Genomic DNA, 11155 nt, shown 5'->3' with positions numbered 1-11155 from the left:
AAGAATTACAACTCATTTCACACTTCTGACCCACAAAAGCTCCAGTGCAGCCAGCTTATATCCATTGTGTAAATTGGTAATAAAAACACTTGTACCTATAATAGATTAGATTTTTTCATATCTTTCTTAGCACAATACTCACATGACATGTACAGACAGAGTAATTGGTTGCTGTAATTGTTCTTCTAGTGTAGTTATTTTGAGGCATCATCAGCATACGTTAGTCAAATCAAGTGGAATGATTACAGTGACCAGTAACATGATGTACAAATGGGGATGTGGGTATTGTATGAGGATAGACCTACCAATTAACCCTCTGCTCAGTTCCAGGTCTTATCCAGCAGGGGACACACTGTGTCCTGTGTTTACTGACTCAGTGTCAGATGTCCTGAGCTATTGTCATACCTATTTGTACTGTGGAGCGGTATGCAACTGTGCACAGATGAGCAAACAGCTGAGGCTGCAGATGAATCCCTAATATGTGGCTTTTATGTAGGGAGTTTGGTTTAAGGTTACTCATCTGTCATGCCATGCTTGCACAAGTGTTTATTGATTTGATCCTGGCATCATTAGATTTTCTGTATAATCTAATCTTCTGTGGTTAGAAAGCAGAAATAAACAGTGAGATTGTGTACATTAAAAAGATTTTATTGTATAATAGCTCAAAATAGAATTTAACACAATCACTTTTAGATCACTTTTATACTGAAAGAGGATGTTAGGCAGGGAATCCGGATGAGTATAGTTTATATGTACTGCAAGATGGACAACCCATTCCAAGGTACTGAAAGCTAAGCAAAAAGGTTGTTTACATCGATGCAGGAATTTCATTCAGTATCAGTCTCAAGTTTCATCAGCTTGGAAAAAGTATGGTTCAGCCTGTGGAACATGTAGAGAAAAAACATGACAAATACCCTGGAGGTCTGAGCCGCTCTCCTCTGTAAATATCTGTCCCTGGAGTGAACCAGATTTTCTTTAGTTTCAGTCCAGTGGTTGTCGGCAGCTCAGACTGCTTCTCCTGTGTTCACTCGCTGTGCGGCAGGAGTATGATTGTCCAGTTTCATTTCCCTGGTTAGGGATTAGGCATTCTTTACAATACATCTTAACACAGAAACAATGTCAATATATACTTTATATGGTATATAAAATAAATACAAATCTCTTTCTACACCGCTGCTCTGCTCTACGACTCCTCTCTTCTAGCTGTGACTCACAAAGTGTATATTTGACATATGTATGACTGTATGTGTGTGTGTATGTGTGTGCTTGTGTGTCAGTGTTTCTTGATTTGAATTCTTTCAGCAGTCCTGATGTAATAGCAGTTTCTCACTCTGCTTTGGCTGATGTCCGTTGCTCCCTTCTGTCTTTTGACTGGTGATCAGAGCCTTGGGACTTTTGATTTCCTGGAGGAGGGTGCTGTGGTGCTTTCCTGCCCCCTCAGGTTCAGTGTCCCAGCTCTGGCCTGCCAGCAGCAGCAGTATGAGTGCGAGGAGCAGTAGTGTGACTGCCGTGGAGGTCAGCTCTGGGCTTAGCTGCAAGCTGGGCTGAGGCTCTGGAACATCCTTTGTCCTGAATGAAACACACTGAGACTTTCGGCCCTCTCTTGATCTCCTGTTGGCATGCTTGGCGCCCTCACTGATCCCTAAATGTAGACACACTCGGTAAAATGTCTCTGCCTGCAGATGGGTCAGATTGAAGCTCTGTGTACCAGCCAGGACGCGTGTGGTGTATGTAGGTGTGTGTGCGTTTGAGTATATGGCTTGCCAGGACAGACGAGTTGATGGGAGATTGCGCCTGCTCTGCCAGGACAGGATAGCATAATGTTGTCCAACCTCCCTCACCTCCAACCTGGCATCCACTCTAAACAGTGGATATGTCTTCATTGCCATCCCCCTCTTTCTTTTCTTTTCTCTGCCATGCACACCCACAGTAACACTGCGTGTATCTGCTCCAAGTGCATTCTCAGCTACACAGGTATACAATCCTGCTTCGCTGTGGGTGACCTTGTTCAGCTCCAGAGTTCCCTCAGGCAGTAGCCGGTAGTGTTTGGAGGGGTTACAGGGAGTATCATCTGGAGCCTGGCTGGGAGAGTTGCTGGAGGCAGATGTGTGGTTGAATCCCTCAGAGGCTGTCAGGCTGTAGCAGGGAGCAGGAGCCGGTAAACCTTTGGATGTTTGGCTCGGTGCAGGACCAAGTTTCACCCCAGAGGGAGTCACCCAGTACAGCTCAGGCTGTGGATCTGCAAGTGCTCGGCAGTGCAAGACCAGTTTTCCTCCTTCTCTTACCCCAACGTAAGAGGGGAGGGAGCTAGTAGGGATCATGGGGAGGCATGAGGCCGACATTTCCCTGGAGGACACCTCTCTCACCCTGCGAGCTCTCAGCTCGGGGGGTTCAGAGCACAGAGTGGCCTGGGGTTGAATGAAACGCACCATCCGAGGTGTTCGCGTGTCTGTTTGTGTGTCTTCAATGTGAGGGTGATGGGCCTCCTCGGCAGCCCAGTGAAACAGGCAGTCACAGCGCAGTGGGTTGGAGTGTAAGCTCACCTCCTGAAGACTCGGCAGGGAGAGCATGACGTGCTGGTGCAGAGTGCTCAGAGAGTTGGAGTTGAGCATTAGACTCTCCAGCCTGCTCAGCTGGAGGAAGGCCTGTGGATGAATGTAGGACAGTCGTGGGTTGTTGGTGATCTCGAGCTTGGTGAGCTCTGGAAGGTGCTCCAGGGCAGCTCTCTCAATGGACACCAAGTCCTCCATGTTGTTCAGGCCGAGCTCCTTCAGGTGGATCATGTCTCGGAAGTCCCCTGTTTCGATCAGTTTGATACGGTTCTTGTTGAGGTCGAGGAACTTCAGTCCTGGCACTCTCCTTAGGGCCTGAGTGGGGACCTTTGTCAGCAGGTTATCATAGAAGGAGAGACTTTCCAGGCCTTCCAACCCCTCAAGTGCTCTTTCAGCCAAGCTTCTCAGACCCATACCACCAAGAACAAGACTCCGCAGGGATTTCAGGGTCAGGAAGCCCCGCTCAGGCAGGACCTCCACAGGGTTACCGCCAAGCATGAGAACTTCCAAGCGAGGCAAAGACCTGAACCACCGAGGGTCAACAGTGGTGAGCCTGTTGTTGTTGATATGCAGACGCATTAAGGATTCCAGACCGAAGAAGGCTCCGGGTGCTATCGAGTGTAAGTTGTTGTGGCTGAGAAAGAGTTCCTGCAAAGTTGGCAGTGAGGAGAAGGAGGCATCAGGGAGACGGCTGAGATGGTTTTCCTCCAGGTGTAGAGACAGCAGAGAGGGCAGAGAGGAGCTTTGAGTTATCGTCCTCACACGACTGAAGCGATTTTGAGAAAGGTCAAGGTCGGTGAGGTTGGGGAGTCCGTGCAGCGCCACAGTGTCGAGCTCAGACAGAAGGTTACTCTGCAGGCGAAGGGTATGTGTGTTTGTGGGTATGGGTAAAGGGAGCTTGGTCAACAGGAGGTCGTTGCAGTCCACAGTGGGAGCTTCATGGTAGACAGAATCAGGAGAGAACCACGGCTTGATCTGACACACACACCGCGACGGGCAGGAGACATGCCATGGCAGCGTGTGAGGTAGCGAGCCCTCCACGCTGGGCACACATACACCGATGAACACGCACAGGAGACACTGTGTCTGTAGAAACACTAAAGCCGGCCTCATAATCGTTACAGGTCACAGGAGCTGAATCAGACAAGGTGAGGAAGAGTTTATGAGGATGTGAGACGAATCATCTGGACCAGAAATGTGTGTAAAGTCAAGTTACTAACGGCTTCAAGGTGTGTGTACAAATTGTAAAAGGTAGGCAAGATGGTTCAGTGTGATCATTTATAAAAGTGATTATACTGACAGCGTGCTTTAGACACAAACACAACTCAAATGTGTACGTTCCCTCTGTAGTCCACGACTCTGTTATACCAACAGTGTTTTAATGTGTAACTTTGCGATAGTAGAACAGGGGCTGCACAATGGCTGTAGCTCGATGACGGCCTTTGTTGTCACACCATCGATCTCATGTCCTGGCCACAGGTGGAGGACTCATGGCTCGCAGCGTGGCGGCTCACTGTTTTGTCAGAAACACAGAAGAGAAAGGAAGAGATTCAGAGATAAAAACAGAGCTAACATAATCAAATACTAAGTTAGTTGTTCAAAACTGAACGTGTTGCTTAAATCTGAACGCATTTTAAAGTATTAAACATCAGTGCTCACTCTAAACCAAGTCTGTGTGAATTCTAAATACAATAGATGTCTTAGCAAGGTCACAGAGTTTGCACGGATGTATGTTTCAAATTCAGAAAAGCAGAAATACTCTGCAGCCAAGAAGACCGAGGGAGAGGTGGAGTAGAGAAGATGGATGAGCATGAGAGAGGAAAAAAAAAGCACACAGAGGGGAATCTCTGCTTTCCAAAGGAGAGCTGGCATTGATTGTGGATGCGGACAGACTAATTCACAGATGCAGACAATCACAGTAAAGAACAAAAGAAGGAAAAGTAAGAAAATATGACAGGAAGAAGAAGCAGGATGTGTTCTGCTGTAATTTCCAGTCTTTCTTTCAGCCTACAGGAGGATAGGTAAATATGCAGGAGTGATGAAATCATGTAGCACTTTAATATTTCATGCCAGTGCTTCACATTCAGTGTCTTTTAGAACATAGCGTCCCACAAATGTTATTTATTATGTAATAGTTAAAAGACCCCAAGGATCTTTTATATTATCAGCCGTCTGTACTCAAGGCTATAATGAGAAAGACTGTGTGACTGTAGCTGCACAGACAGACACATTCACACACACACAGAAACACATGAAGCACACCAGTCCCATCAGTATTTACATTTACAGCATTTGGACTGTCTTATCCAGCGTGCCTCACAGTTCTGCTCAGTATTCATGGTACAACACCATCACATTAACGGATTGTAGTCATTTGGCAGCAATGATATCATCCCAGTAATTAGCTGAGTTGTAGTGCAAAAACAGTCTATGGGGAGAAATTTGATGTGTTGGACTAACAAGCATCCTCCTGTTCTCGACGGCACATTTTAGATGATGTAGTACATAGAATAAAGTATGACTGTATATTAAGGTACAGTTGATAAAAAGCACAACAGCATTTTTCAGTTTCATTAAGCTTTCATTTATTGGTCTTTGCGAGTAGGGACAGCATGACAGGATGTACACACGGCACTGATGTACTGCAAACTTGTTAGCGCACAGTTGCCTATTTACTAGCGCTGACCAGCACATTGTCATGCATTCTTGAACGTTTAATTTTCTATCTAACAGGTGAATTTAAGTCAATATTCGCTGTCCTTTAAGCTCACGTTTCCACCAACTCCTGAGAAAAGTATCTGCCATGTTAGCCGCTAAATGCTCCACCATGTTTAACAGCGAGTGGTGGTGAGAAGGTGGTGCACAGAGAGTTTTTAGGGATCTTTACTGAAAACATCTGCTGCAGTCTAAAACTACACTAATAAGAGCTGTGAGAGTAAATCAAAACAAAGTTATAGGTCGTAAAACCAAACTAATGAGCTGAAATGAGCTGAATGGCTCCGGAGAGTCTCTATGGGTTTGAAAGTACTTTCACATTAGACATCTCATTTGATAAATTGTTTATATAATAATACCAATTTAGCGGCTTTAAGTCTCCCAGCTTCATCAGGACACCCACCTCTAATATGATCAATATGCAGCACCTACAGAACTGCAGGAATGCTAAAACTATTCATCAATACCTTGACGGCCCTTTGTGTAGAAGTCTTACGTGATTGATCATCCAAATCATTGTGATTTTATACGTCATGTTCATAGAGGCATTGGATGATTTAATGATCCATCACAGAGAGGCTTTAAGACCAAGGGTTCAGCTATAGTTATGGTTTTGTTTTGATTTTGGTTATGTCATTTTTGGGCTTCTGCACAAAGAAGGGGGTTGTAGTTAACTGGTTGAATTACATTATTACATTATTACTTGTTACATGGTTATTTAAGTTTACTTGTAATTGAGCCAATATTGGCAGAGTGACGTTTAAATGTCCTTTGTCTTCAGTGTCATGCTTCCTGTCACCCTGATTGGACAAAACAATATTCTGTGGGACACACATGAATTGTATTATGTGATACTGGTATCACACACATGCCGAGAAGCCATGCAAGGCTTACTGCGTGGTTGCCATGGAAACAAATCTCCCAGCCTCACTCTGTCTCGGTGTTTTGAGATTTACTTAGGAATTTGTTTTGGTCCAATCTGTGTATCAGTTGATAAGAACACAGATGAAACAACACTGACTGGACTGAGGAAACGTGCGTGACTGCACGTCTGAAGATTCAAAGCTGCGTTGCCTCTTGAATTAATCTCTATGTGTTCTCCAAATGAGGTTGTTTTCTGTGATGACGTTCAGCAGGATTATAAATAAAATTTCCATTAGATGAACTTTTCACCTTTCCCTTTCCATCCAGGCAGCTGGTGTGATAAAACTGCCACAGAGCTCTGCAATCTACATGACTAACAGGAAGCTCTGTGCAACTCTGCAGGCTTTAATGCCGGTTAGGGGACGAGGAGAAAGTGTGGGAAGATGCTTGCCAAGTCTTCTCCACAAACAGGAAGGAGAACGAATCGACAGATTCAATTTAGCACAGTTACTGAGATGAGGAGAAGAGCCATTAGCATTCAAACACCATGTAGTTTAATTGCATGAGCAGCACAAAGTGAGCTCTGTGTGTTCACATGACTTTGTGTGTACTTTGGGAGCCATAACAGTAAAAACACAGTAGCAGCTCTTACCTCCTGGGACTCTTCTTACTCTTCTATCAGCCATTCACTTTCAACTTCACTCTCTCATCTTTTCATAGGCAACCTGCTCAATAATGGATTCATCATTTAATTTTGATGTCCCCCCCCCCCCCCCCCTTTTGTCATTTGCTCTCAAAAGCTCACAGTGTTTTTAGCAGTTTCAGGAAAGCAGGACTGTTGAGCTGATGTGTGTATTCAAAGGACTTGTGCTGCGTTGTAATTTGAACTATTCAGGAAAAGAAAGTTAAATAGATCTGGATGACTCAGCAGCTTTCATAACTGTGTCGTCCCTGCTCTCCACAATCCCCTTGTCCTGTGGATAAATAGAGTATATTTTTGCTCTTAGTGGCCATTATTACTTCCCTGACTTCTCTGACTCAGATTTCTTTGAAAGTATGTACTGTATGACTGCACAGTAGCTCACATATTATCCAAAGCAGCACTCTGGCCGCACAAGGATGAGTAACAGTAACAAAAAGATGAAGCTGCACTGACCTTAATCCGAAATCTGATGTGATCCTCCAGTCAACAACTGAGGAAGAAGAGATGTTTCTTCAACTACATGTGAATAGTTGCAGGACTTATGCTGCATAAATATGTTAAGGTTTCAAAGAAAGATGCAGATGCATGTCAGTCAGTCACAGCTGAGCAGTGACACGAGTACAGCTCATGTTTCTGCAAATTTCACAGTAAAGAAATTGTGTGTTCCCTCTCATAGTTTTGCGAGGTAATGAGAAACCTTGAAATCATACTGACATTAACATAAAGTTCATCTTATCACACTAGTCCATCCATGTCGAGAAGACTCTTGAAACAGTACTCCAGAGACTGAGCACTGCACTCCCGTAACACTGACAGTTTTAAAGAAGGATTCACATGGATGCAGCAGAGTCTGCACCTGTTTAATTCCACACATTCCTCTTCCTCACCAAAACCTAGATTACCCACAGTACAACTCGACTGCAACCAGTTCATCTGATTTTGCTGTGTTATGCTAGTAGCAGCTAATGTAGCAATGACTTGCTAACTTCAGGTAGAGATCAGGAGTGGGCTACAGAGGTCTGGTAAACTCACTTCCTTCTAACTCCACAACAAAAGATTTTTTTTTTTTTTTTTTCCGTTTTCAAACTTGTAGTCTTCAGCCCCAACAATGCTGACTCATGTGATATCACTTTAGTGATGATCAGACTTCACTCTTGACTCACAGGAAGCTTCACAGCCAGGCCAAAGCCTTCATGCAGATGTGTATTTTTGCATTATTGTGGATTTTTAATGTAATGTAAGTCTCCCAAACCTGCTTTTCTCAACATGCTGTACTGCTCAGCTTCCAGAGTTTTGCACATTTGTCTGGATTGTCTCACTTTCATATGCATCCTGAACCCAACAGATGCAGTGAAAGTTCAAGGATCAATACCTAATCTACCCACATTTCCATTTGAAAGGTTTTTCTTATAATTTTTTCTTTTCAACCAATTTTGAACATTATTTTTTCATGCATATTTCACCTCCACACACCCAGTACCTGCGTATGCCAAACCTCCATTGCTTTATGTTCCAACATATATCCTTGATGGCAACCAATCAAACAAAGAACAATCAAATATATAAAAAAATTTGTTTGATTACCTCTGTTTCATGGTAATTTGTCATTTGTGTAAACACCTCACTGCAGTTGTATACAACAAACTCAGCATTAGAGTTCCTGTTTACATTTGAGCCTGCCTGGTACTTAAATGCTTGGAGGGCTGTAACAGACACTTAACATTTGCTGCAAGAGAGGAAAACAAGCCTGTACAGTGAAACCATGAGGAGGCTTAAAAGCATACAATAAAACCCACACACACTCACACACACACTAACACTAACACACAAACCTTCGCTTTCTAGAGATAAAGATGTCAACAATTGGATTTCTTTTTTGGTGAGAAATTTAGACAATTAGGTGTGGGATAATTGATTGCACTGTGGTGGTCTCAGTCCGCTACTAGGCAACTACTGTATCTGGAAGTCAGTGGCTTGAAAGTTTTCAGAACGCCTGTAGATGAGAAAACATGCAGGAATTAAAAGTCTTTGTTATTTCAGACCTTCTGCAGAAGTTAAAGTCAAATGTGCCTCTCTGTCGGCTCCATTTGGCTTTGCCTTTCCGATTCTGACAGAAAGAGAGAGCCAGAGAAAAGCTTTTTTACGACCTGCACTGGAATCATGGACAGAAGAGTATAAGAGGTATGAAGAAACACATGCTTGCATGAAGTGGTCCATTGCATAAGGTTTGTTTGTGCTATGAAGCTACGACACAGAGACACTGAAACAGGGCGGATTGGAGAGAGGGAGGCTTTAGACAGCAGGAGAGAGGGATTTATGACAGAGGTGCTGGATGCAGATCGTAATAATAATAATAATACTGATTTAAAAAAACAGAGACACATCGCCCTGCAGCTGAATCTGTTCCAGCATGCACACAGGCACACATATATGCTAACTTCTGATTTATTTTGCCCCCTCTGCGAAAAGAGACCCCCTAAGCATCTCCATTTCTAACACACACACACACACACACACACACACACACACACACACACACACACACACGCACACACACACACCTGCTACCTGCTACACCTTTGAATCAATACTGCTTTCACTCATAGAGACAGTGTGCATGAATGACTGCATGTCTGTGTGAGTGCTGCGATGTGCAGTTTGCTGAGAAAATTCTGTCAACGTATTTCAGGTTTCTTACCGCAGCTGAAGCACAGGCTACATGTCTCCCTGTCCGTCCTTCTTGTCTTCATTTGCTGTCAGTCTTTCTTTGCAAATGCTGCACATGTCGGGATGTTTCTGTCTTTGTCTCCCTCTCAGTCATATGTTTGTGGATCTCTTAAGATTCCTGAAATATCACTTCCCTAGCTCTCCCCTCTCTGTCACTGGAGCTGAAGAGCAAATTGGCACAGACTGAATTTCTCTCCCTCTCTCACCCTCTCTCTCCCTCTCTCTCCCTCCCTCTCTCTCTCTCTCTTTCTCACCCTCCAGCTAAAATGGAGATGAGGTGTGTTCTGCAGCAGAGCTTCTGTCCCTCTCATCTCTCCTCCTCTTTCTATTGCTTGCCTCACTCTCTCCCTCCCGCTCTCTTTTCCTGTGTGACAAGCCCAAGGAAAAACCATTTGTGTTACTTACATTGTGTTACTTCTCTGGATGAGAAGTTTTCTTTGGCTCCTGGTGGCATTTTAGTTTTCTGCCATCGTCTGCAGATTAAAGACCTGGTTTTAATGCTGGGCCATGGATAGCAGGTTGCAAAGCAGCAGGAGAGATGCAGTTTCAGTGATGACAGTCATTGTTTCTGTATTGCAGTATCTTTATTACAGTATCAGTACATTGCTGATTGTACAGTCTTTCTGAGCCGATGTCGTGTTTCACCTCCTCGATAAATAGACCTGTTGAATAAGTTCATTTGTCTTTCAATGTGGGAATCGTCTTTAAATCCTTACTAACCTACAGTGCACATTGCACAGCATGAGTTCACATTTCAGCTTCCTATTGTGCTAGCTGAAGTCATTTTGTGAGCTCATACAACTTCAGGTTTCAATAAGGTTTTAATGAGCCTTATTCTAATGGTGCTCTGAGCTCACTTAAGCTATCATACCTTACCCTAAGGGTATGCCTAAAAGTGTGTATCATTAAAACAATGAAATATAGAAACTGATGAAGTAATTAAACCCTCACTGACTAGCAAGCAACCACAGACAACAAAAGAGAAAACATTACACACAAGAAGCACTTTAATGTGTTTACTGTTTAGGTTCTGGTTCTCAGGAGGGAGTGTGAATTCACTTTTAGTTGTTTATTACATTTCTACAATTCCAGCAGACTCAGTGTTTTCTCTCCAACAGCTCCTGTATGATGCCAAATTGACAGGTGGTGGCTGCTGGTGGTAATTTATGAAAGAAAGAACAGTCATTTAGTCCAGTATGTGTGTACAGGGTGGGAGGCTCTCAGGCTTACTGCAGCATGCATATATTTTCAATAACATCACCATAGCTCTGTAAGGAATAACTTGTGTCATTACTCCGGCCATATATTGAAAATGATGAAGGCAATATAGTTTGACTGTACTGGGATGGAGGTATAACTCATCTCTGCAGATTGCTCCAGGCTGCAGCAGTCCAGCAGGAACATGATACAGTAAATAGCATGCATGCATGCAGCACTGTAATTTACCCTCTGTGGTAATTAACCTGGAAATAAAAGACACACTGCACTTCATACAAATGGCGTGAGGCAGGTAGAGACTGAAGCGGCAGTTTGTGCAAAGAGCACCTGCAGTTAAAGCAGCCGCGAACATGTGAGTGTTGACAGTAAATGTGAC

General features: G+C 43.7%; 1 protein-coding gene across 1 annotated transcript; it reads right to left on the bottom strand.

The window, feature by feature from the left end:
• Nucleotides 1-622: 622 nt before the first annotated feature.
• Nucleotides 623-9870, bottom strand: lrrn2 (leucine rich repeat neuronal 2). The gene is made up of 2 exons (XM_076755626.1): nucleotides 9533-9870; nucleotides 623-4065 (listed from the first exon to the last, which is right to left on the bottom strand). Exon 2 carries the CDS (start codon nucleotides 3663-3665, stop codon nucleotides 1299-1301), a length of 2367 nt encoding a protein of 788 aa, XP_076611741.1. The 5' UTR covers nucleotides 3666-4065; nucleotides 9533-9870; the 3' UTR covers nucleotides 623-1298.
• Between the last annotated feature and the right edge of the window lie 1285 nt (nucleotides 9871-11155).

The sequence above is a fragment of the Chaetodon auriga genome, chromosome 2 (genome assembly GCF_051107435.1).
Source record: "Chaetodon auriga isolate fChaAug3 chromosome 2, fChaAug3.hap1, whole genome shotgun sequence".
Lineage (NCBI taxonomy): Eukaryota > Metazoa > Chordata > Actinopteri > Chaetodontiformes > Chaetodontidae > Chaetodon > Chaetodon auriga.
Note: the sequence above shows the minus strand (reverse complement) of the source record. Positions and strands in the feature narration are given on the sequence as shown.